Raw genomic sequence first — 26006 nt, forward strand, 5'->3', positions numbered from 1 at the left:
TGGTTGAAGCGGCACGCTATTGAGTATTTTTCAATTTACCTTCATTCTTCTTTACAATAATAAAACCAGAAAAGCCAAATGCAAACCATAAACAATAAATGGTAAGTAATGACGTTAATAGTGTTGAAGGGGGCTGTAGTTTGCATGTCAATTCCCCATTCTTTATAACAACTACACAGCAAAGTGAACAATAGGGCAGAAGTGGTAAAATGGACATTATATCCTAAAAAATCAAGTTTAACAAATCACACCTTTACTTTGTGTGTTCGTGCGCTCGTTGCTACCGAATCTTTAGTGCGAAAACAAATATGAAAGTGGCTGACCAAGCTCGACATCCAGAGGAATGATCGGTCAGTTGCTTTGTTGCGCTGAGATCCAACGAACAGCTCGAAGTACAAGAGTGATCCCTGTGGTTCTCCCGCATTATTAGTTCATTAATCATAATTCTTATAGACTGGCTTTAGTGCGAAACAAATATGAAAGTGTGGCGGGTGACCAAGCTCGACATCGCGAGGAACAATCGGTCGGTTGCTTTGTTGCGAGGTCCAAACATCAGCTCCAAGTACAAGAGTGACCCCTGTGGTACTCCCCCATTATTAGTTCATTAATCATAATTCTTGTAGATTGGCTTTAGTGCGAAACAAATGAGAAATTGTGGCGGCTCACCAAGCTCGACATCCCGAGGAACGATTGGTTGGTTTGTTTGTTGCGCTGATGTCAATAAAACAGCTCCAAGTACAAGAGTGATCCCTGTGGCACTTCCGCATTATTAGCTCATCAATCATAATTCTGCGATAAGTATAAACAACGATGATGAATTAAATCTGAAACACCTCTCGATACTGCAAAACAAACCCCAAAAAGCTGCAATTTTGTAGATTCGGCACAAAGTATAACCCCTGTTTGGATGATGGCAATAAGCAAATCCCAAAACCACACTTATTTAGACCATGCAGTGTTGTCTTGTTAGAGAGAAAAGCACAACAATCCCTTCACGTTGGATTTAGAGTTCGGTTTGTGACTACCTACCCGAGGAACGATCAGTCGGTTGCTTTGTTGCGCTGAGGTCCAAAGAACAGCTCCAAGTACAAGAGTGATCTCTGTGGCACTCCCGCATTATTAGCTCATGAATCATAATTCTGCGATCAGTATAAACAACGATGATGAAGTAGATCTGAAACACCTCTCAATACTGCGAAACAAACCCCACAAAGGCTGCAGTGTTGTCTTGTGAATGAGAAAAGCACAACAATCCCCTCACGTTTGATTTAGAGTTGGGGTTTGCGAGTTGCTCCACAGTTATTGTCGTCTCGCTCATATTTCGTCCCTGCTCCTCGCTGACTCCTGGCTGCCCTTTGGCTCGTGCCTTTCGGTGACAGCGTGTTGGAAGAGCGCGCTGCACTCCCCCCCCCCCCCCCCCTCTCCGTGTCCAATCCGATCCAGGAGTTTACTGACCGTTCTCATTCTAAATCACCCCGAACTCGACGAATATGGAAGTGTTGCTGGGTCGGATATCAACTATGCAGATGTATACAGTTCCTTCATTATTATTTGTTTAGAGAAAAAGAAAAGAAAAGCCTCCAGATGTTGGGATGAGACGTACGGTAAATGAGAAAATTGTGGACAAATGTTCTACACTCGAATCGCTGCCGCCTTGACCCGATATAACATTTTTGAACTGATGTAAAATATTTAAAATGATATACAACAACAATAATATTGGGTTAAATGTGTGTCATTTTGATTTAGTGATGCAGCCAGAACGATTGAAAAGTGAAAGACATTTTTTTTAATTGGAAATCTTTTTTTTTTTTTTTTTCCCATACAATGACTGATTTGTATTCATGCATTTATGCACATAAAGACTAATTTGCATATATTATATGTGAACAAAACATATTTTTTGGTTGCAAATCTCTGCTTTTGCATGAGAATCTGAATTGCAATCACTTTAATTGTTTAATCTTCACCTCGAAAAACTTTCACGTTGTATTTTTTAAATCTGGAGTTTTGCACGTGAGAGCTTGAATTTGCCTTAATGGCTCGTTGAACTTTTGATCTGTCCAAAAATCTTTTCGGGACAAACTTTCCACACTTTCTACACTCTCAAAATGCAATAAACGAGCGGCACAGTTTTCACCCTGCACAGCGAGCTTTTGACACAAACCAAACGACTGCGATTCATAAAACATAAATCTCACGCAGGGTTAGAGTCTCGGTACATTCCTCTTTCATTTTCGATCCAAAGTGTCCCCGTTACTTCGGCCCCGGAGACCCCCCCTGGTGGCCCGGCCTTTTCGTCCAGACATGTAAATAAGATTTAGCGGATTTCACGGCGGATCGACTCCGCTCTGAAAGTGGCGTTCGGGGGATTTCCGGTGGCTCCAACAGATGTGAAGCCCTGTGTAATTGGATTTACTCCGCGGCCCCGCCGGTGACCCCGCTGAACTACAGCTGTTTAACGCAGAACAATCCCTCGCTTACACAATGGTAATTTAATAAACAAGGACTTGACGACGAGTTGTGTTTCTTTCATTCGCAGCAGAGGTCATATCTTCTTCCTGTTAAATACAATATTATTACCAAAATGATGTTGTGTGACGCAGTGATTAAACATAACAATATAATGAAGTAGGTGTTTCCCATGTATTCAATTTAGACTATGGTACATTAATTTGTTTTATTCTAATGAGACAAAAAAATATACGACCAAAACTGAAGAAAATATTCAAAAAGAAGACTTACAATACATTGGAATATTTTCTCATGCAATTTGTGAAGCATTAATGACACTTATTGTCTGTAGTTCATATCCAAACAGTATTTTTTAATAGGACTTTTTATGTTTATGGCAATGCAATGTGCTAAAGTGTCATTTTATGTCGATGACGATGAAGTTTTTTTAAGACAATGAGGGAGAATTTTGGACTGTGGATGCACCAATTGTGACTAGTCAGCTTTAAAATATAATTGTATTTTGATTGTGATCTGGACTATACAGACTTTAAAACGCATACGAAAATCATCTTTTCATGCTCAAAGACAATGGCATTAACTAAAAATGCCAAAACGAATAAACAATTTCAAATTTGCATGAAACATACAGTTTATTTATGAACATTCCCTTATCTAAAAGCCTTCAGTCACAATAGGTCAACCTTTTTTTTTGATTGATAATGTATTAAACAGTTTGCATATTAAACACAATAGACATAATTATTTTCAGTCGACTAATCAAAAAATGCAATCGCTGACAACTAAAATATTTGTTAATTTGAGATGAGGAGTTGAACCCACAACCTCCTCGCTGTGAGGCGGAGCAGGCATAACGCGGGGAAGACTCTGCACTACATTAAAACACAAGTTATTCATCGCTACAAACTTTACTTCTCTCTTTGATTCAACCGATGTCTTGGCGTAGGACTCGACATGAGCGCGTCGCCGTCACAGGCCCCGCGTTCCCTTTGCCGCTGTATTAATGTGTTGTCACGCGCTTCTTCGCACGCCGCTGTATTCTTATTACAGCGCTCCATCATTCCCCGACCGCCCCCGAACGCACCGCAGCTCCGTCTAAATGAAGAGAGCAAACTTTTGACCCCGTTTTAGCACAATGCATTCGAGGTGGAATCGGATTAACTCGGCGGCACAGTGCGTAATGGCCCTGTGTTTTGCATTATTCCCGGCATTGGTAATTTTATGTTTGGACCGTACGACTTTGGTGGGAAAAAAGACAGAAAAAAATCTCCAATTGTGATGTACGTTTAAAAAGTAGGATTAGTGCAGTAGTAGTGCACATTGTGAACCGACTCCAGGAGCATTGACATTTGACAGAACTGATGAACTAATACAAGAGTACAAGGTATTTCAGTGCATTTTTTGTAGCGCTCTAAACTAAGTACAGTATTTTCCGGACTATAAGTTGCATTTTTGGGGGAAATTTGTTTGATAAAATCCAAGACCAAGAACATATTGAAATGCAATTTAAAATAATAACAGATGAGAGAACATGGTGAATAGGTGTACGTATGCTAACGCTAACACCTTCAGCTACATGACGCACAGACAGAACTGTGGTAAGTGTCTGGTATGTTAACGTAACATATGAACAGTTATTCAGATAACTATAGCATAAAGAACATGCTAACAAGTTTACCAAAGCATCAGTTTTACCCCAAATCACTAAATCCATTGAATTCTTCTTCCTCTGTGTCACTTCTAAACAACTCCACAAACTCCAGAGGAAGAGGAAGTGCAGATTCTTCTTCTGCGTCGCTTAGAGCCTAGAGCGCCCTCTTGTGGTGGTCATGTGAAAATAACAAATAATATCACATAAGTCGCTCTGGAGTATAAGTCGCACCCCGACCAAAACTAAGAAAAAAGGTGCAGCTTATAGTCTGGAAAATATGGTACAACATTATTTCTCTGTAAAAAGACTGCGTCATTATACCATCTAAAATTGCTCCCACTCAAATTTGTAAATGGGACTTAAACGTTGGACTTTTTATGTCATGTCATTGTTCCTTTATTATTGTTTTTAATATTGTATTTATTTTTGCTCTCTGGTCTTAATTAAGTTTTATGTTTCTATTTTTTTTTTAATTTTGAGAGAAAAAAATATTAATAGCTTGATGCCGCAAAACTGCATATTTCATGTTAAATAAAATGGATTACATTTGATCAACCTGGGAAAAAAATTGAAAAAAATAAATACAATTGCCAAAAATAAATGGTTGTTGAGAGTGCTTGGACTGCATCTGCCGGCGCATTGAAAAACGCAGCGCTTTGTATGAGGCTAAAAATGCTGACGTATACCAGAGTGTTTTATGCTTTCAAGATGGAGGCGGTTTTGTCAAAGAGCGTGAATGAAACTCTAGGCAGCTTTTAAACGCGTTATAATATTGTGTTTGAATGAAATGCATACCTGACTGTTCATTTGCGCGTTTGAATTATCATGCGTATTTAGCCTGGCCGCTGTCAGAGATTGGAGTAGTAGTATTAAGAGTATCGTTCATTTCTACTTTTCATTACACAGGTAGTAGTGGTCCAAGAAAGTAAGAGTGTTAAATATTTAGGATTAAAAACTGTAAGAGTAACTGTGTGGATGTTACATTTGAGGGAATGGAAAGTGAAGGACAGAACCGTACATATCAGAGAAAACAAACAAATTTAGTTGTTTCCCCCAAACTGAGGGAAACAAATGAATATCTGGAGGAGCAGTGCAAGAAACACATGGTCATATGTAGAAAAAGCTTCAGTTGTAGTCATCTGGACTCAGTTTGAAAAAAATAGACGTTTCGACTCTCATCCAAGAGTCATTGTCAATAAAAGAATTTAGATCGAGAACTCCGATATTAATACTGTTCTGTAGTAAGACCCGCCCATTGGGAGGAACCTTCCTGAAGTAGAAAGAGTTGTTTGTTTCAACAGTTTCTGTCACCTCTAAACACATCCCTACAGAGGACTACATCACAGCCACTGAAACGGCAATTAGAAACAACAAAATGACTGAATCGGAGGCTGCAGACCTGAGGTTACGAGTCACAGCGACCCTGAAGAGTGCCAAACCACCGCCTTCAAATATCACATCTGAAGAGAGAAAAGCACTTTCAGCACTGGAAAAAGATCATAGCATCAACATCCTCCCAGCAGACAAGGGACGTTGCACTGTGATTCTCAACGCAGCTGATTACGAAGCCAAAGTCCACACCCTCCTCGAGGACACGACCACATACGAGAGCTTGAAAAGAGATCCGACCAGTGGCTACAAGAAGAAGGTGATAGACTGTTTACAAAGGCTGGAAAAAGAGGAAGCGATAGACCGGCCTCTGTATTACAGACTGTATCCTGGGGAAGCCATGCCTTGCATTTATGGCCTTCCAAAAATACACAAAAAGGAGGTTCCACTCAGACCCATGGTGTGCAGCACAGATTCCATCACTTACAATGTGGCCAAGCATTTAACAACTATATTGGCTCCGCTTGTGGGGAATTCGGAACATCATGTGGAAAACACGCACAACTTTGTGGATAAAGTGAAACATCTCCAACTGGACCCAGATGACCTCATGGTTTCATATGATGTTGTATCCCTGTTCACCTGCATCCCGACCTCTGATGCAGTAGCAGCAGTGAGGATCAGACTGCAGGAAGACACCACCCTACAGGAAAGGACCAAACTGACACCTGAACACATATGTAAACTGTTGGACATCTAGATGTCTGAACACCACTTACTTTCAATTCCGGGGACAATTTTACAGACAGATTCATGGCTGTGCCATGGGCTCGCCCGTCTCTCCCATAGTGGCCAACCTGTACATGGAGCACTTTGAGAAGAAGGCACTGTCCTCATTCTCAGGCATAGCCCCAAAACTGTGGCTCCGCTATGTCGATGATACTTTTGTAACAATCAAGAAACAAGAGCTGGAAACCTTCTCTGATCACATCAATGCGGTGGACCCACATATCAGGTTTACAAGAGAAGACACTAAGGAGAATCGCTTGGCCTTTCTTGATTGTTCCACGATCAGAGGAGAGGACGGGAAACTCCAAATAGAAGTATATAGGAAACCTACACACACGGACCAGTATCTGCTCTTTGGTTCCAACCACCCACTACAGCACAAGCTGGGTGTGATCAGAACCTTACAACACAGAGCTCAAGGTGTGCCCACCAGCTCAGAGGGCAAGAAGAAAGAGGAAAAACATGTCCGAAATGCCCTCTCAGCCTGTGGTTACCCCGCTTGGGCTCTCAACAGAGTGAAGAGAACCAAGAAGCAGGACAAAAGGGAAACTGAACAGAGAAGGAAGGGTGTTTCTATCCCTTATGTGTCTGGCCTGTCGGAAAAACTGCAGAGAATTTTTAGACAACACGAAGTCCCTGTTTATTTTAAACCAGGAAACACTTTAAGACAAAAACTGGTTCACCCTAAGGACAAGTTGCCGACTCAAAAACAGAGCAATGTAGTTTATTCGATCCAATGCAATATGCATGTCTCATAGGTGAGACAAACAGCCTCTACACAAGTTCAGGACCACAGAGCGCTGTGCATCTCCATCTTGAAGCCTCTAATCACTCGTTTGAAGACGGTGAGGTGAAGGTTTTAAGCAGGGAGAAAAGATTGTTTGAAAGAGGATTCAAGGAAGCTATTTTTGTTAAAAAAGAAAGACCTTCTTTAAACAGAAATGGAGGGCTAAGATTTAATCTTCCTGTTATTTATAATGGGATACTGAACCCCTGGAAAGGTAGAGGACCAGGACAAGGACATTCGGATGCTAATCAGGTACTCAGGGTGGTTGAGCCAGGGTCTCACAAAGACAAAGAGGATTCTAATAGCCCATTAAAATTCTGAATAGGTTAGATCGGTAGATACAAGGGGGGAGTGTGACAAAAACGCTAAAGAGCTTGATGCTGTCCTTGAAACCTTCAGTCTTACTCAGCATGTGAGAGGCCCCACCCACAGCAAAGGACACACTCTAGATCTCATAATTACAAAGGGGGTAAATATTTCAAATGTTAATGTGATCGATGTTGCTCTGTCTGATCATTTCTGTGTCTTCTTTGACCTGTCTGTTTCTCCCAAACCTCCGGTTGGTCCTGCAGTTGTTCAGAGGAGACACATAAGTGATGGCACAGGTGCACTGTTTATGGAAATGATAAACTTTGAAAATGTCTCATGTTCTAATATAAATGATTTGTTGAACTCTGTTACATCTAGTGTTTTGAATGTTCTGGACACCATCGCCCCTATAAAGGCTAAAATGGTTAAAAATAAGCAGAAGGCGCCGTGGAGAAATGATGATTCGGTCAGGGCACAGAAAAGGGAGTGCCGCAGGGCCGAACGGAAATGGTGCAAGTCAAAGCTCCAGGTTCAAAAAGAGATTTACAAAGAAAAGCTGAACATGTACAACCTAATCTTATGTAGAACTAGGGAAAGATATTTTTCTGAAATAATTGGAAGCTGCAGTAACAACTTGCGTGTCCTGTTTGCCACAGTAAACAGATTAACAAACCCTCCAGCTCAGCTGCCGTTAGAACTCATTTCCACATCCAAGTGTAATGAGTTTGCATTATTCTTTAATGACAAAGTTCAGGGCATTAAAAATGCTATAAATCCCACAATGCAAAAAATTACCCTAAAACCACCAAGACACTTAGAGCTAACTCACTTTGCACCAGTAACTGACAAAACTGTCCATGAGATCATCACCAGTCTGAGTTCATCTACATGCTGCCTTGATGTGTTACCCACCAGATTTCTAAAGTCTGTGCTGAACAGTTTGTTAGCACCACTCACTCACATAGTTAACATGTCGCTTCAATCTGGAACATTCCCAATGTCTTTGAAAACTGCGGTCATAAAGCCTCTCCTAAAGAAGAGCAGTCTTGATGCCGCAGTACTGAGTAATTACCGGCCCATCTCTAATCTGCCATTTTGGGGCAAAGTCCTTGAAAAGGTTGTTTACCAACAGCTCACAGATTTCCTCTTAATAAACAACTCATTTGATGTTTTTCAGTCAGGTTTTAGACCTCATCACAGCACTGAGACTGCTCTTGTCAAGGTGACAAATGACATCCGCCTGAACACTGACACGGGCAAAGCCTCAGTCTTAATTCTGTTAGATCTGAGTGCTGCTTTTGACACTGTCGATCATGGGATCCTCTTACAGAGACTAGAGGACTGGGTGGGCATCACTGGCACTGCCCTAAACTGGTTAAGGTCCTATCTGGAAGACAGGAAGTACTTTGTTGAAATTGGTAGCTGTGTCTCAGACCACATGACCCTGACCTGTGGAGTGCCCCAAGGGTCAGTCCTGGGTCCCCTTCTGTTCAACCTCTACATGCTGCCGTTGGGTCAGTTGATACGCAGTGAAAATGTGTCCTATCACAATTATGCAGACGACACTCAGATCTATGTTTCACTATCGGCAGGTGACTATGGACCAGTAGATTCACTCTGTCACTGCATCCAACAGATCAGTGTGTGGATGCAAAACAACTTTCTCCAGCTGAACTCAGACAAGACTGAAATCATCGTTTTTGGCCCACAGAAACAAAGAGAAAGTGTTAGCGGTCACCTCCAGAGTCTCGCTCTAAAACCTACAAACCAAGTTAGAAATCTGGGGGTAATAATGGACTCAGACTTGAACTTTAATAGCCACGTCAAATCAATAACATCAGCAGCTTTTTACCATCTAAAAAACATTGCCAAAATCAAAAATATAGTGTTAAAACCAGATTTAGAGAGACTTATCCATGCGTTTGTCTCCAGTAGATTAGACTACTGTAACGGCCTGCTCACTGGCCTCTCCAAACGAGTTGTAAAACAGCTGCAGTACATCCAGAACGCTGCTGCTCGGGTCCTGACTAGAACCAGGAAGTATGATCACATTAGTCCTGTTCTCAGGTCTCTGCACTGGCTCCCTGTGGCTCAGAGAATAGACTTTAAAGCAGCTCTGCTTGTGTACAAGTCTCTCCATGGCCTAGCACCAAAGTACATCTTGGATATGTTAGTGCCATATGAACCATCTCGGACTCTGAGGACCTCAGGGACCGGCCTCCTGCTGGTGCCAGAGTCAGGACAAAACATGGGGAATCTGCGTTTCAGTTTTATGCAGCTAAAACCTGGAACAGTCTTCCTGAAGATGTGAGACAGGCTTCTACTCTGACAATGTTCAAATCTAAGCTAAAAACAGTTTTGTTTAGCTGCGCATATGACTGAAAGGATTTTTTCTTTGCACTCTTCTCTTTTGTTTGTGATTTTATTAGTTTAGAAAATCAGTTGGATTGATAATTTTTAATTTAGTTAATTTTATTGTATTTCTGTTTCTGTAATTTCTTTGTGATTTGAATGCATTTTTCCTGCTGTGAAGCACTTTGAATTGCCTTGTGTATGAAATGTGCTCTACAAATAAACTTGCCATGCCTTTATTCTATGTCATCTTCAACAGTTTTATTCATCACTTACAACTAAATGGACAAATTCTATAGAAACTGGACTTAATGGGACACATATCTTGGACGTAATGTGCCATAACAATGTTTTTTTTGGTTTGTCTGAATCCTTATTTTTTCCTTTATTTTTTCCTTCTATTTTTTTCTTTTCTTTTTTCCCCGCTCTGGTTCTCTCTTGTTTGTTTTTTGCCTGTTTTTTGTGTTTTTATTATTATGATTACTTTTTTTTTTTAATTTAATATAATGATGATATAAGTGTTTGCTTTTGTCTGTCTTTTATTATATTTTTTTTATTATGATAAAAAAAAAAAGGGAGTGTCTGCAGAGCCGCGGAACGCGGCCGAAACTGCCATGTTATTTTTATGCCGCCCGCGCGCCGGCTCCTGAAACTGCGCCGCTATTTGACCGCGTTTTAGTGCCGTTTTAGACCGAGCCGGGTTAAGGTTAGGGTTAGGGTTAGGGTTAGCCATGAGGCTATAAGGGAAATGCCACGGTCCCTGAAACTGCGCAGCTTTTTGACCGCACCGCGGCTCTCCAGCCACAGCCAAAAAAAAATAACATAATTTTAATATATTGTTTATTTTTCAGTTTTTTCAGTTTTTATTATCATTTTTATTAATATGATCATATTTTTGTATTTAATTTAATATAATTTTAATATGATTGGTTTTTTTGGCTGTTTCTGTTTCTATTATTATATATTTTTTCGGTTATTTTTCTTTTTATTTCAATTGAATATAATATAATTAAATAGCCATTTAAAAAATAAATACTGTATTTTCCTGACTATAAGTCGCACCTTTTTTTTTATAGTTTTGGCCGGGGTGCGACTTATACTTATATTTATACTTATATATTATACTCTGGAGAGACTTATATGTGATATTATTTGTTATTTTCACACTTGCAACTGCATTTCATACTCCAGTGCGACTTATATATGTTTTTTTCTTCTCTATTATGGATTTTTTTGGCTAGTGCGACTTATACTCCGGAAAATACGGTACTACGTGATGTGCTTCTGCAGCGGTTGCCTTGACGATGCCGTGTCTCCCGCAGGGTAAGGTGGCGCAGACGGCCTGCATGTCGGCCTGCAAACACATCTCCACCTCGCTCCTGCAGCTGCTCCTGGACCCGGAGCTCAGGCAGATCTCTCTGGGAGCGCTGCACCAGCTCAACGCCGACGTCCAGGAGTGCGAGAGTGAGTCGGTACCGCCGCGTCTGACGGGGGGCACTTCATGTTATGACACCGGTGGTCCGCTTTGAGTCGTGTGCACTGCGTGTTTGTGTGATCCTGCATTGTCCTGACGTGTGCGTGTTAGTTGAGGGTTAATTATCGGACAAAATTTTAAATATCTGTAAAAATTGATCTTAAAAGTGCCGTAATATCACCTCATACCCTCATTGGAAACTTTTTATTAGCTTTTTTCCCCCCAAAAAATTATTTAAACAAATGTTACATATTTTCAAAATAACATTCTCTAATTTTTTTATTCATTGCCCAAATCTAATACCTCCCACCCCCTCTCTCCCTCCTTCCCCTCCCTCTCTCTCTCTCCCCCTCTCTCTCCCTATCTCTCACCCCTTACCCTCCCTCTCTCTCTTTCTCCTCTCTCCCTGTCTCTCACCCTCTCTCCCTCCCTCTCCCTCTGTCTATCCCTGCCTCTCCTCCTCTCTCCCTCTCGCCCGGTCTCTCCCTCTCTCTCCCTCTCGCCCTGTCTCTCACCCCTCGACTCCCTCCCTCTCTTTTCCTCTCTCCCTCTGTCTCTCGCCCCCTCCCTCCCTCTCTCTCTGTCTCTCACCTCCTCCCTCCTCTCTCTTCCTGTCGCTCATCCCTGACCTCTCTCTCTCGCTCTCTCACTCTCACTGTCTCTTACCCCCCTCCCTCTTTCTCCCTCTCTCTGTCTCTCACCCCCTCTATCCCTCTCTCCCCCTGTCTATCTCTCTCTCCCCCCTCCTCCCTCCCCTCTCTCCCTCACCCCCTCCTCTCCCTCACCCCCTCCTCTCTCACCCCCTCTCTTCCCTCTCTCCCTCCCCTCCCCCTCTATCCCTCTCTTTCTCCCCCCTCCTCCCCCTCTCCCCCCACCTCCCTCCCCCTCTCTCCCTCCCACCTCCTTCCCCCTCTCTCGCTTTCTCCCTCTCTCTCTCACCCCCTCCTCTCTCTCTCCTCTCTCCCCCCTCCCTCCCTCTCCCTCTCTCCTCTCTCTCCCCCCTCCTCCCCCTCCCTCCCTCCCTCCCTCCCTCTGGTGTTCTTTCCCACAGGTTTTGCCAGAGCCGGTCCGGTCGCAGGCTTCCAGGGCGACACGCTGCTGTTGGCCTTCAGTGACTTGAGACAAGTAGGTCTTTGTGCTCCTCACTATCTCTGTCACCTCTGCTCCTCGTGTCGGGGCGATCAGGACGCCTCTGCTCACCCCCATAACTTACACGCTCCAGTATAGAAGACAAATATATACTTAGAGGAACAATAGACTGGTCATCTATTAACTCATTTATATGCGTAATCATTGAACTCACTGGTAAGATTCCTTCACTTTCACAATGTTTTAATATAATTTAACATCACATCTTTAATTATTCAGCATTTAGAGCGCTGATCTGTGCAATTTTGATAAAACGATCTATTGCCTTGTGTTAATCCTTTATGAGTTTAGGGAAATACGAGTTAAAAAATGCTGATTTTTTTTTTAATGGGAATCTGTTTAAAGTCTCATTGTGCAATATTTCTCCAAAAAATAGACTCAAACTAAAGCACGTTTTTGTTATTTTTTTCATTTTGGATGGTTTTATTGCACTGAACATGTGTTAAAAATCTGTGTTTTCACTGTGAGCGGGCTTGCATCTCCACAAACCTGACTCCCTCTGCTTGTTTCCATGGTAATGTTGTTCTGTGACACATCTTTCTGCATGGTGAAGCGTCAGAAGTATGGTTTTAAGCACCGCGGCTGACGAGCCCCATCGAGAACGGTTTTTGTCTGTTTTTAGAAAATCGTTCGATTGTCGAGTATTTTCCCCATTTGTGTTTTGTTTTGTCGTTGTGGGAAAAGTGCCTCGGGCTGGAAAAAGGCGGAGGGCGACTTTGTGTTGTTGTTTATGAGAATCCCAGAGCCGTGACGTGAATGAACAAAGCCGGTGACAGACTGTGCCGGGTCAACGTGGGACAAACTTGGATTGTCTAAAGAGAATTTATTTTGACACCTCATCTGCAGTTTTTTCACTTCAAGTTGTGTGAAGTTTAGTTATATTTATAGTATTAGCTGTAGTCTTCACTCTTCTTGTAGATCACCTGGTGTTATTTGGGGGAATATCTGTCTCTAAACTACTTTTTTGTTGCAGTTTTTCCATTAAAAAGTTGCTTAATATAGGCTGCAACAGGCGACTAGCTTAAAAGTCCAGATGTACTTTATTTTGAGTGATGGGAATGAGGTCTAAATACTTTAAAACTGCATCAAAGTGCGTCCTTGAAGTGTAAGTGCATATGACAGCACTTTAATACATTTTTTTAAAATTACATTTTTCAACATAATACAAATTTTTATTATTTTTTAATTAATAAGATAATAATAACAACACAAAAACAGACTCCAAAAAAACTAACTAAAACAAGAAAAGACCAGAGATGAATAAATAATTGTATGTGTATGTATGTATAAAAATAATAACAGAAAATGTAAAAATGTTTTTGTAGAATTTGTCCATTTCTATGTTGTAAGTGATGAATACAACAGTTGAAGATGACATAGATTAAAGATTATAGACTAGATTAACCAAGCGGGTTGTGCTCATACTTTGAATAATATAGTGTACTGTTTGGAAGTTACAGGAAGTAGTGCGCGGTTTAAAAAAACGCCGCTTGTCACTGTCGTCAAAACAGAAAAATCCATCACAGCCGCACCTTTTCGACAGTTTAAACATTAACATCACGCAAAGAAGACGCTGCCATTTGTATTTGTTCATCAACGTGTGACTTTTGTGTAAATTAAATGAGCGTTGGCCCTTGTTTACAATATAGTTGCTGGGGTAACAGATAAACAACTACATGAGTCACATTTGCAGCTCACGTCCGACCAGGAAGTAACATTATAAACCTGACAAAAAAACGTTGAAAATCGCAACAAAACTGCGACAAATCCCCAGAAACTAAACCTGGCCTGGGCTGTGACTAAACCAGGACTCAAACAGGACCAAACCAAGTCTTACATCAGTACTAATCCGGACAAAACAGTGTAAACACGCGAGAACGCAGCTTCAAAACAATATTGGCTGAAGAATCCTCAGTAAAGGATTGTTTCAAATTCGATTTAGCCCCGTCGTGAATTACAAATGCTTATTATTATAGTTTATTAACCTTTATTTATACAGGGGGAACCAGTTGAGCCCTTACTATTTAGAATAAGTACAATAAAGCACACAGAAGTCAGTCAACGCATACACATTTGTCAATTAATACCGTATTTTCCAGATTATAAGTCGCACCAGCCAAAAAATGCATAATAGAGAAGAAAAAATATATACAAGTCGCACTGGAGTATGAAATGCGGTTGCAAGTGTGAAAATTACAAATAATATCACATATAAGTCGCTACGGAGTATAAGTATATGAGTATAAACATAAGTATAAGTTGCACCCGGCCAAAACTATGAAAAAAGGTGCGACTTATAGTCCGGAAAATACGGTATATCTTTCAATTAACAGAAAGAAGTTTGCAAATCTGTAGAGTAGTTTTTCTATTAGCATAAAACGACCAGGCAATTTTAATGCTAGCTTTTTTTAAATGGCTCCTAACACAAGGCCGCGCCACGTCCTCGCACGAAGCGCATCGATGTCCGAACGCAGCGTCTAATACGACATTTAAAAACGCGCCGTTCGCAAAATAAAGCCGCCGCCGCCGCTGCCGGCCCCCGCGAACTCCCCTCCGGACCTCGGCGGCTCGGGCGTCGTGGGTTCCCCCTTGACAGCGGATGACGGATGGCGCCGGGACCAGGCAGGGCCACGATGAATGAGCGCGCGGACAGAGACGGATGGCCCATTCTGTGTCCGTCAAGACGCCTGTATTCTGCTGTCGGGATGATGCATGCCTCCCGATTTTTGAATCCCGGCGGCAGCGAGGCAACGGGCACGGCGAAAAGCATCGCATTCAGATATCAACTGTTTGCTCCCGATCCCCTCCGTCCGCCTTTTGTCTTACGGCCACCGCTCTTATCATATCAAAGGACGGGGACACTCTTAACACATCTGCCCCAATGGCATGTCGCCGCCGTTTTTCATTTTTGCCTGTCAACGCGGCGTCGTTTTTCACCCCCCGTTTGACGCCGAGCGGCGCCGGTGAATGCCCGGCGATGGTCGATAAATCACGCTTTTATACGGGATGTGTAGGGGTTGGTTGGAGTCCATTTGGGAGCCGGGGCACGCTGGTTCTTGGGACGGTGCCGAAATGCAGTTCCGTCCACCAAATAGCTGGAAGCGTTGGGTAAAAAAAAAGAAAAGAACGGGCAAAAACCGTTGCCAATTTAGGTCAACGGTTCAAGATTTTCAAATTTTTTTGCTCCATTTGGTCATTAAATAGTTTATGCAAGTATGAAAAGCTCAACATTTTGATTAGGGCTGCACCGATTAAATTCACTAATCATGACTAGTGCGCACGACAGGTTTTTCCGATTTTCTAATTTTGACTTTATTTGGTGTATTTATACCTTGTACAAATAAATTATAGTTTTACACCAATCGAGCAGGTATTTGTGGAGAAAATTATGTGGGTTAGTGTTGAGGGTTAAGTGTGTAGAAAATGACAGGAAGTGACATCGCACCAGCGACGCTCATTCCAGTCAAAGTTTATGCAGAATTCAAACAAAGAAACCACTTTTTTGACGCTCTAAACATTTATTCAACAAAATAAAGTTGCTCTCATATATTTTTATTCGTCAAATAAAAATATTGTGATATTAGATGAGTTTTGGCCCAGTGTTTAATGGGTAATTTCCCAGTGTGATGTCATCAATTACAAACAGGAAATATAAAATTGTTAAATTTTTTAGCAAAATTCAAAATATATTTATCTTAACTGCATTTTAGTCAATGAATTGTTCAACATGTCAGAGGGAAAAAAATAATCTTATTTGTTTATTGATTATTTTTATCGTTATGTGACTATACAAACTCCCAAAACACTCAATTTTCATAAAAAATTACACTTTATTTGTAAATATGTCACCATATTTCAGCCTTGTTTTTTGTGATAACATGTTTAAAAAGTCTCAATGTACAGAGATAACAGAAATAAACGCAAAAAATAATAGTTTTAATGCAACATTTAAGCTTTGGCATTTCACCTTTTTTTAACAATTCGGGAACTGAAACAATCTGATCGAAAACGACTTTGAAATCGCACATTCCCCGTCGCTTACCGGGCGAATCGACGGTCCATTTTCACCCCATATATCCTTCAAAAAGCCCGGAACATTTCGGATAAGCGTGTTTAAAAAGCGCCTCATCCACAAAAGACTCGAAATATGACCTTGTACAAGAATTCCATAAGTTTCAGAACATGTTCGTCGAGGCCTAATCTACTGCAGATTTTGTACGAAATAAAACGGGTTGTTTTGTTGTTTGCCGAGAATATTATGTTCCCAATCGCAGCCTTTGCGATTCGCTAATTGCAAACATTCAGGTCTTTATCCCACAGCAGAGTCTCTTTCCGACCTCTGAGCTCCAAAAAAAAACTAAAAAAACAAAACACACACGACTTTTTCTTCTCGTCAGCAGATTCCTCTCATAATTTCGGATATTTTCCGTGGACGCGTTGCCTCTAAATTTAGTCGGATCGCGCCGCGGACCTTTGGCCGGCCTCCCCGAAACTGCGGCGGCGTGTGGCGTCCGACCAAGAAACGCTCCGAGACGAGATGTTAAAGTCGTTTTTTGGATGTTTGGCCCAGATGCTTCAGATTCTTGTGGTTCATGTGTCACTAATAAAGTTCAGCGTTTTTCATTTTTTATTCAGAGGTTTGCAAATCCATGCTTCTCAGGCTTTCTGATTTATCTGTATAGCATTGTTTGTTGCTATGGTTTTACTGTTGTTCTCTAGTAAATGTTTCAGTGGTGTTTAATTGAAATAGAAGACATACAAATTAGTGTCAATTTAACAGATTTTGCAGCGTCTTTGGACAAACAACTGCACAATGGACCCTTTCACTGTTGGTATTTTTATGGAAAAACGTTGGAATTGGATGTTGGTTCCTGCCGCCGTCTTGTAGAGACATCAGCGAATGTCACAGCGCGCGTAACCCCCAGTGTAATGTAGATTATAACGTGTTAATGCCGCCGGTATTGTCAGCGTTTAGTCCGAGCTGGAAAAAGTAGAAAACGCTGCTCCTGGGTTTTGTGCACGTGTGATTTTTTTATTTTTTCTAATTAATGATGAATAAATTAATATAAAACAAACAGTGACGCAAACATGTAGCTGTTTATGTTTTTTCACAGTAATTTAATGCAACCCGGTGATAAAGTATTCAAAGTACGCATCAGTTCTTGCTTTTGTAACTTAATACATTCTTACAGTCATTGAACTATGTTTTTTATTTATTTTTTTCAAATTGAAAGAAAAAAGAAGACGGAAAAAAAAATATATAGTAATAATAATAAAACATACAAGGACAAGGCCAGAGAAAACAGATTTGCCAAATTTAAAGTAACATTTTAGAGATGTCAAAAAAAGATTTTTTAAAAGATTTTTTAAAAAATGTTATAAAAAAAAAAACACTTGTGTTAAATAGGTCGTTTTAGATCAATATCAAAAATTGTAAAATGTCCAAAATATAAAATAATGATCCACAGGTATCACAGGTTAGAACTATTTTGCACAATGTCTTCTTGAGTTTTCGAGACGGATTGTCCAGTTAAATAAACGTTTTTTTGCGATTTGCTAATTGTGACTATTCAAAATTCAATTACAATAAATCTTGCAGCCCTCGTGTCAAGTCTCAGGTTTTTGATCTATTACTTCCCCCTCCTTCTCCATCCTCTTTCCCATCATCCTTTGCTCCCGTCCCCGGTTCAGTCCCGCCGCTCAAATCCTTTCCGCTCTTTCCCATTGACGTTCGCCTTTTGTTGAAAATTGGAGATGGTCCTTTTCTTGTTCATAAATTATTAACCGCCGCCTCCTGCCCATTCCTCTTATGTGTCCGTCACTGTCCCGACCGCACTTTATCATCTCGTGCCACAATTAATCATTCACACAATGCCATTATGTATTTTACCTGCCAGTTTCACCCAAAAAAGAACCAAAAAAACATCAGTGTGTTTAATTTCAGAACTAAAATGCCTTTCTAATGATGTTCCCGTCAGCACACCTTTTTCATTGAATGTAATCCAAAACACTGGCAATTGTTTGACTTTTTTGGCTGCATCTGTAACTGTTTTTTTGTCCCAACTGTTTTATTTAATGCCAATAATTATCAATTTAAGATGGTCTTGGAATGGCTGACACAAACGATTAAAGACTGGACTGACATTATAATAGGCATCAGACGAATTGAAAAATTAACATTTGGACTTAATCTTTTTCATTATTGATTTTTTTTTGTAGATGTCTTTATTATTATTATTATTATTATTATTATTATTATTACCGTACTATTATTGCTATTATATTATTATTACTATTTTTTTAAATTATTATTTTTTTATTTAGAAAATATATTTCTAATTTTAAGGCAAGGCAAGGCAAGGCAAGTTTATTTGTAGAGCACATTTCATACACAAGGCAATTCAAAGTGCTTCACAGCAGGAAAAATGCATTCAAATCACAAAGAAATTACAGAAACAGAAATACAATAAAATTAACTAAATTAAAAATTATCAATCCAACTGATTTTCTAAACTAATAAAATCACAAACAAAAGAGAAGAGTGCAAAGAAAAAATCCTTTCAGTCATATGCGCAGCTAAACAAAACTGCTTTTAGCTTAGATTTGAACATTGTCAGAGTAGAAGCCTGTCTCACATCTTCAGGAAGACTGTTCCAGATTTTAGCTGCATAAAACTGAAACGCAGATTCCCCATGTTTTGTCCTGACTCTGGGCACCAGCAGGAGGCCGGTCCCTGAGGTCCTCAGAGTCCGAGATGGTTCATATGGCACTAACATATCCAAGATGTACTTTGGTGCTAGGCCATGGAGAGACTTGTACACAAGCAGAGCTGCTTTAAAGTCTATTCTCTGAGCCACAGGGAGCCAGTGCAGAGACCTGAGAACAGGACTAATGTGCTCATACTTCCTGGTTCTGGTCAGGACCCGAGCAGCAGCGTTCTGGATGTACTGCAGCTGTTTTACAGCTCGTTTGGAGAGGCCAGTGAGCAGGCCGTTACAGTAGTCTAATCTACTGGAGACAAACGCATGGATAAGTCTCTCTAAATCTGGTTTTGACAGTACATTTTTGATTTTGGCAATGTTTTTTAGATGGTAAAAAGCTGCTGATGTTATTGATTTGACGTGGCTATTAAAGTTCAAGTCTGAGTCCATTATTACCCCCAGATTTCTAATTTGGTTTGTAGGTTTTAGAGCGAGACTCTGGAGGTGACCGCTAACACTTTCTCTTTGTTTCTGTGGGCCAAAAACGATTATTTCAGTCTTGTCTGAGTTCAGCTGGAGAAAGTTGTTTTGCATCCACAAACTGATCTGTTGGATGCAGTGACAGAGTGAATCCACTGGTCCATAGTCACCTGCCGATAGTGAAACATAGATCTGAGTGTCGTCTGCATAATTGTGATAGGACACATTTTCACTGCGTATCAACTGACCTAACGGCAGCATGTAGAGGTTGAACAGAAGGGGACCCAGGACTGACCCTTGGGGCACTCCACAGGTCAGGGTCATGTGGTCTGAGACACAGCTACCAATTTCAACAAAGTACTTCCTGTCTTCCAGATAGGACCTTAACCAGTTTAGGGCAGTGCCAGTGATGCCCACCCAGTCCTCTAGTCTCTGTAAGAGGATCCCATGATCGACAGTGTCAAAAGCAGCACTCAGATCTAACAGAATTAAGACTGAGGCTTTGCCCGTGTCAGTGTTCAGGCGGATGTCATTTGTCACCTTGACAAGAGCAGTCTCAGTGCTGTGATGAGGTCTAAAACCTGACTGAAAAACATCAAATGAGTTGTTTATTAAGAGGAAATCTGTGAGCTGTTGGTAAACAACCTTTTCAAGGACTTTGCCCAAAAATGGCAGATTAGAGATGGGCCGGTAATGACTCAGTACTGCGGCATCAAGACTGCTCTTCTTTAGGAGAGGCTTTATGACCGCAGTTTTCAAAGACATTGGGAATGTTCCAGATTGAAGCGACATGTTAACTATGTGAGTGAATGGTGCTAACAAACTGTTCAGCACAGACTTTAGAAATCTGGTGGGTAACACATCAAGGCAGCATGTAGATGAACTCAGACTGGTGATGATCTCATGGACAGTTTTGTCAGTTACTGGTGCAAAGTGAGTTAGCTCTAAGTGTCTTGGTGGTTTTAGGGTAATTTTTTGCATTGTGGGATTTATAGCATTTTTAATGCCCTGAACTTTGTCATTAAAGAATAATGCAAACTCATTACACTTGGATGTGGAAATGAGTTCTAACGGCAGCTGAGCTGGAGGGTTTGTTAATCTGTTTACTGTGGCAAACAGGACACGCGAGTTGTTACTGCAGCTTCCAATTATTTCAGAGAAATATCTTTCGCTAGTTCTACATAAGATTAGGTTGTACATGTTCAGCTTTTCTTTGTAAATCTCTTTTTGAACCTGGAGCTTTGACTTGCGCCATTTCCGTTCGGCCCTGCGGCACTCCCTTTTCTGTGCCCTGACCGAATCATCATTTCTCCACGGCGCCTTCTGCTTATTTTTATCCATTTTAGCCTTTATAGGGGCGATGGTGTCCAGAACATTCAAAACACTAGATGTAACAGAGTTCAACAAATCATTTACATTAGAACATGAGACATTTTCAAAGTTTATCATTTCCATAAACAGTGCACCTGTGCCATCACTTATGTGTCTCCTCTGAACAACTGCAGGACCAACCGGAGGTTGGGGAGAAACAGACAGGTCAAAGAAGACACAGAAATGATCAGACAGAGCAACATCGATCACATTAACATTTGAAATATTTACCCCCTTTGTAATTATGAGATCCAGAGTGTGTCCTTTGCAGTGGGTGGGGCCTCTCACATGCTGAGTAAGACTGAAGGTTTCAAGGACAGCATCAAGCTCTTTAGCGTTTCTGTCACAAACATTATCAACATGCACGTTGAAATCACCTGTAATGACCAAACCATCAAAGTCTGTGCATATGACTGAAAGCATCTCAGTAAAATCATCAATAAAACTTTGGCAGTGCTGGGGAGGCTTGTATAAAACAATGAAGAGAATGGATGGAGACCGTTTTAGCTCCATTTTAAAGGATACATACTCAAATGATGAAAACACCCCAAAAGACAACCTGCGGGTAATTATTTCATCTCTAAAGACAGCACAGACTCCACCCCCTTTTTTGTTTTCTCGTGTTTCAGATTAAAACTTAAAGTTGGGTGGAGCAGATTCTATCAGAACTACATTTCCTGTGTTTTTGTCAAGCCATGTTTCAGTTAAAAACATAAAATCAAGATTATAAGAAGAAATAAAATTATTAATTAAGAGAGATTTGTTACATAAGGATCTGACATTTAGCACAGCAAGTTTCAGACTAGTTTCAGTGGGACTGGGCTTTATCTTTTCACAGGGAATATGAATCACATTTCTCAGATTGGGCCTGACTCGCATTTTGTTTTTCCATCTGTGTGATGATGTGACTACAGAAATAGCACTAGGGGGGGCTCTTTTTACATAGGGCCCCGGGTTGGTTTGATTTTTAATGTGACAATAAGTCCCGGCAACGCTGAGACCCAGTGCATCCTAGCTATGGGAGATACCAGGTAAAAGGCGAGGTTGGATGGGTGGTGGGGCTTTTGTAGCCAAGGAGAGTTTGGGACCAGGTGAGAGGCGAGGGGGGATGGGTGGTGGGGCTTTTGTTGGTGTAGTTGGCATAGCCCTTGCTATATTGGGCGTGAGTGGAGCCATCTTAATGCCTGATTTGATCAGACTTTCAAAATGGCTGGGAAGGCCCATGGGTGAGAGTGGAGATGAGAAGGAGAATTATGAATCTTTAGTGGGAGTAGATGTTGCAGGGGGAACCCAGGGCTGGTGTGAAGGCAGGGGCGATGACAGGGATGTTGTTGGGCTTGTCACAGATGGGTCCAAGGCCTTTGAAGATTGTTCCTTTGCTGGAGGCGGTGGAGGTGAATGTGGAGCAGCTGGAGCTGAATCCTTTGCTGGTGGTGGTGGAGCAGCTGCTGATGAATCCTTTGGTGGAGGCTGAGGTTGTGGTGCTTTTGATGTTGAAACATTGGCTCGGTCTCTGGCTGAGGGAGCAGGAATTCTTCTCTCATTCCTCTCTTCTCTAACTATCTGCTCAGGACCCTGTCCAGGCCCAGTCCAATGCCTCAGAGCGTGGAGCAGGTTCTCTGTCAGCACCCTCACTCCACCTCTGCATAGGTGGGGGCCATTTCTCTTAAACAGGTCCTCTCGTTTCCAGAATAGATAGAAGTTCTCAATGTAGTGTAGTCCTCTAGGGGTACACTCTTTGGACAGCCATGTGTTCAGCTGAAGAAGCCGGCTAAACTTGTTTATCCTCCTGTCGATGTTTGGAAGAGGTCCACTTATGAAAGTTTTGATTTCCATTTTATCAAGCACGTCGAATAACTTCAAGAAGTCTTTTTTCAAAACTTCAGTCTGTTCCCGCCGCATGTCCACTGCACCCACGTGCACAATCAGCTGTTTAGCTCCTCCATGCTTAGCCATAATATTTGGAAGGAGTGACGTTATCTCAGAAACAGTGGCGCTTGGAAAAGAATGTGTGTTTATCTTTTCATGCGTCATGTGACTTATCGCGCCGTCCCCAACTAAAACAATCTGCGTGACCTTGGCAGATCCTCCTCGCTGTATTTTGGCCACGTCATCTTTCCTTTTTTCATTTAATTCCATCTCTGAAAGTGGTAAAAATCTGTTGGTGAGCTGTATTTTAGGTGACTTCACGTTATCTTTGTATCGTTTAGGCTTTGCTCCAAGTTTGTTCCAAGAAACAGCCTGGTCTTTCTGGTTTTTAGACAGTTTTGGAAACGACACAGAGTCACTGCGGTTTAGGTTGAAAGTAGCAGTTTTTCTTGTTAAAAGTGTGCTCTTCTTACCGTCGGTTGACACAGGAATGGTATCGTGAAGAACTTTTTCAGATTCCAAAACAAATATCCGTGTTTTCAGCTCATTAATTTCTTGTTGATATTTCCGACAGCGTTCACAGTCTTTCTCCCTTCTTCTCCCGGACATGTCGCTGGCGTCAGATATGTCGTTAAAACTGGAAAAATGTTCTTAAAATCCTTGGTTTACTTGAAAAAGTCTAAAGCAAAAATGTTTGGAAGACAAAAACTGATTAAAAAGCAAAATAAATAAGGAAAGCAGCGATAGCAAGCGGAGCTGGTTCTGTTCTATATGTTAAGTGTTTTATGTTTTAATCTTTTAAAAAATTAAAACAATTATAATAAAATAAATAATTGAAATGCCAGTGCAGTTAGGGAATTTTACTCAACAAAAAATCTTGAAATAAGCTTAATAATTTTAGTTATTTAGCATTTATTTAGTAGAAATGTCTTGAATCTTGACCAAAAAAATGGGATTCATGAAACTTGCAGTGCATTTGCCAAAGTGCCGCAAAAGTTTTAAAAAAAAAAGATAAAAGCTGCACGGCTTTTACCTCGTGCTGCGACTTTCACAGGCTCATTTTTATCTTATTATTTCGCCTGGAATTTTACACAGCAGGGCATTAAATGTATGTATTGTATCTCCATGGAGACGGGTGACATGCCAGGCCCAGTTGCCACTCAGCTCACAGTAAGAAATCCTTCGGCAATCAGCATTTTCAAGCAACTAAAACACAGCTAATGAAATAAATACAAGATAAATGTGATGCTATGACGTGGAACACTCCAGAGAACACAATACCATGACCCTCCACCAGACAAAAAGTTGCATATCTTTGAGTTTTACTTTTAAAACAATAAAAACATTTCTGTATCTGCAACTTGGAGAAGGAAGTGGCTGTAATTCATAAGTAATCACTCACGGCCCAATCACAGAACTGAACCCTTAACCCCTGATCTACTTAAAGCCCCATTGCGGAACCTCCCACCCAACTTTTTTCTTTTTGTTTTTACTCGTAACCGGATTCAATTCAATTAAACTTGTTATGTTTATTCATTTATTTTTTGCCTCACATTTTCATAAATATTACAGGCAGTCAGTATTTAAAGGTGCTCTGTTATTGTTTTGCCAGGAATTTTCCGCAGTTTGGCATTAAAGTAAGCCAACACTCCATAAACACTGGTCTAGAATAACATCACAAGCTAATAAGTGCTTGAAATAAGTAGTATTTTTCTTGTTTTGAATACATTTTGACTACTTTAAAGTAAGATTGCTCATGGAAGTAGCATAAAATATCTTGTTTTATTTAAAAGACAAGCTAGAAAAAAATCTACTACACTTGAAATAAGAACCAAACATACTTTTTCTATTGGCAGATTTTATTTCAAGAAATTCAAAATATACAGAAATGAAGGGTGCAACCCTAGTTATGTAGTTGACACATTGTAACGTAAAAATGTGTGGAAAATTTCGGTTCGTATACGTTGATCAAAAGAAAATAGCATTCTTTTTTATTATGATGCATTATTTCTACTGTTATTTGCCTTTAAACATGCTCTTGAGTACTTTTAGTTTTGCATCTCATGCTTTAGAAATAGATCGCTGCCCATTTCCACTCAGCAGTTTAAGATACAGAAGTAAACAGTCTGTTTACTTCCTGGTCTCAGCACACAGTTGTACTGATCGTGATTGGACGTCAGAAAAGCACAGACCAATAAGATAAGATAAGATATTCCTTTATTGTCCCACATGGGGAAATTTCATTGGTGCAACGCAGGTAGATACAAAGGTAGATACAGAAGAACAGATCACTTATAGGAAGTCTGAAAAACACTTTCAGTAGAAGATCTCCTATAAATAAATAAAAACTCCCATAGACAAATAAATAAATAAATAAATAAATAAATACCATTGCATGTGATCCCGACAGTAATTGCACATGAATATGTGTCACGACAGCACATAGATTGCACATGAATTTCACAGTAATTGCACATGAATTCCAACAGCAATTGCACATATGACAGAATTGCACATCAGTATTAGGTTAGGTCAGTATTGCGAGTGTTCAGTACTAACAGTTTTTGTTATAAAGTCTGATAGCAGCAGGAAGGAAAGACCTACGGAACCTTTCCTTCACACAGCGAGGGTGGATCAGTCTCTCACTGAAGCTGCTCTCCAGAGCGGAGAGAGTGTCCTGCATGGGGTGACAATCATGGTCCAGCATAGATGTGAATCTAGCCAGGACCCTCCTGTCCCCCACCTCCTGCACCGAGTCCAGAGCACAGCCCAGGACGGAGCTGGACTTCTTGATGACTCTGTCCAGCCTCTTCCTCTCCCTCTCTGTGATGCTGCTGCTCCAGCAGGCCACACCATACAGGAGGGCCGATGCCACCACAGAGTCGTAGAAGGTCTTCAGGAGTGGCCCTGTCACTCCTGAAGACCTGAGTCTCCTCAGGAGGTAGAGCCGACTCTGGCTCTTCCTGTACAGTGCGTCTGTGTTATGAGTCCAGTCCAGTTTGTGGTTCAGATGAACACCCAGGTACTTGTATGAGTCCACTCTCTCAATGTCCCGTCCCTGGATGTTCACTGGTGAGGGGGCAGTGGGGTGGCGTCTGCGGAAATCCACCACCATCTCCTTGGTCTTCCCCGCGTTGATGAGGAGGTGGTTCCGCTGACAGCAGTCCACAAAGTCCTGCGCCAGTCCTCTGTACTCCGCGTCATCGTCGTCCATGATGAGTCCGATGATGGCAGAGTCGTCAGAGAACTTCTGCAGGACACAGCTGTCCG

The 26006-nt window shown here is 41.1% G+C and overlaps 1 protein-coding gene across 1 annotated transcript in view; it reads left to right on the top strand.

Annotated features, from left to right (window-relative positions):
- Positions 1–26006, top strand: part of LOC140371529 (exocyst complex component 6B-like) — an 86859-nt gene that overhangs the window by 34020 nt on the left and 26833 nt on the right. Inside the window, exons 15-16 of the mRNA XM_072458699.1 lie at positions 11015–11156; positions 12218–12291. Of these exons, the coding sequence (XP_072314800.1) occupies positions 11015–11156; positions 12218–12291 (216 nt within the window). The remainder of the gene's footprint in view (positions 1–11014; positions 11157–12217; positions 12292–26006) is intronic.

The sequence above is a fragment of the Eucyclogobius newberryi genome, unplaced genomic scaffold (genome assembly GCF_026437365.1).
Source record: "Eucyclogobius newberryi isolate DKJ021-1_F unplaced genomic scaffold, fEucNew1.0.hap1 SCAF_22, whole genome shotgun sequence".
In the NCBI taxonomy this organism is placed as follows: Eukaryota; Metazoa; Chordata; class Actinopteri; order Gobiiformes; family Gobiidae; genus Eucyclogobius; species Eucyclogobius newberryi.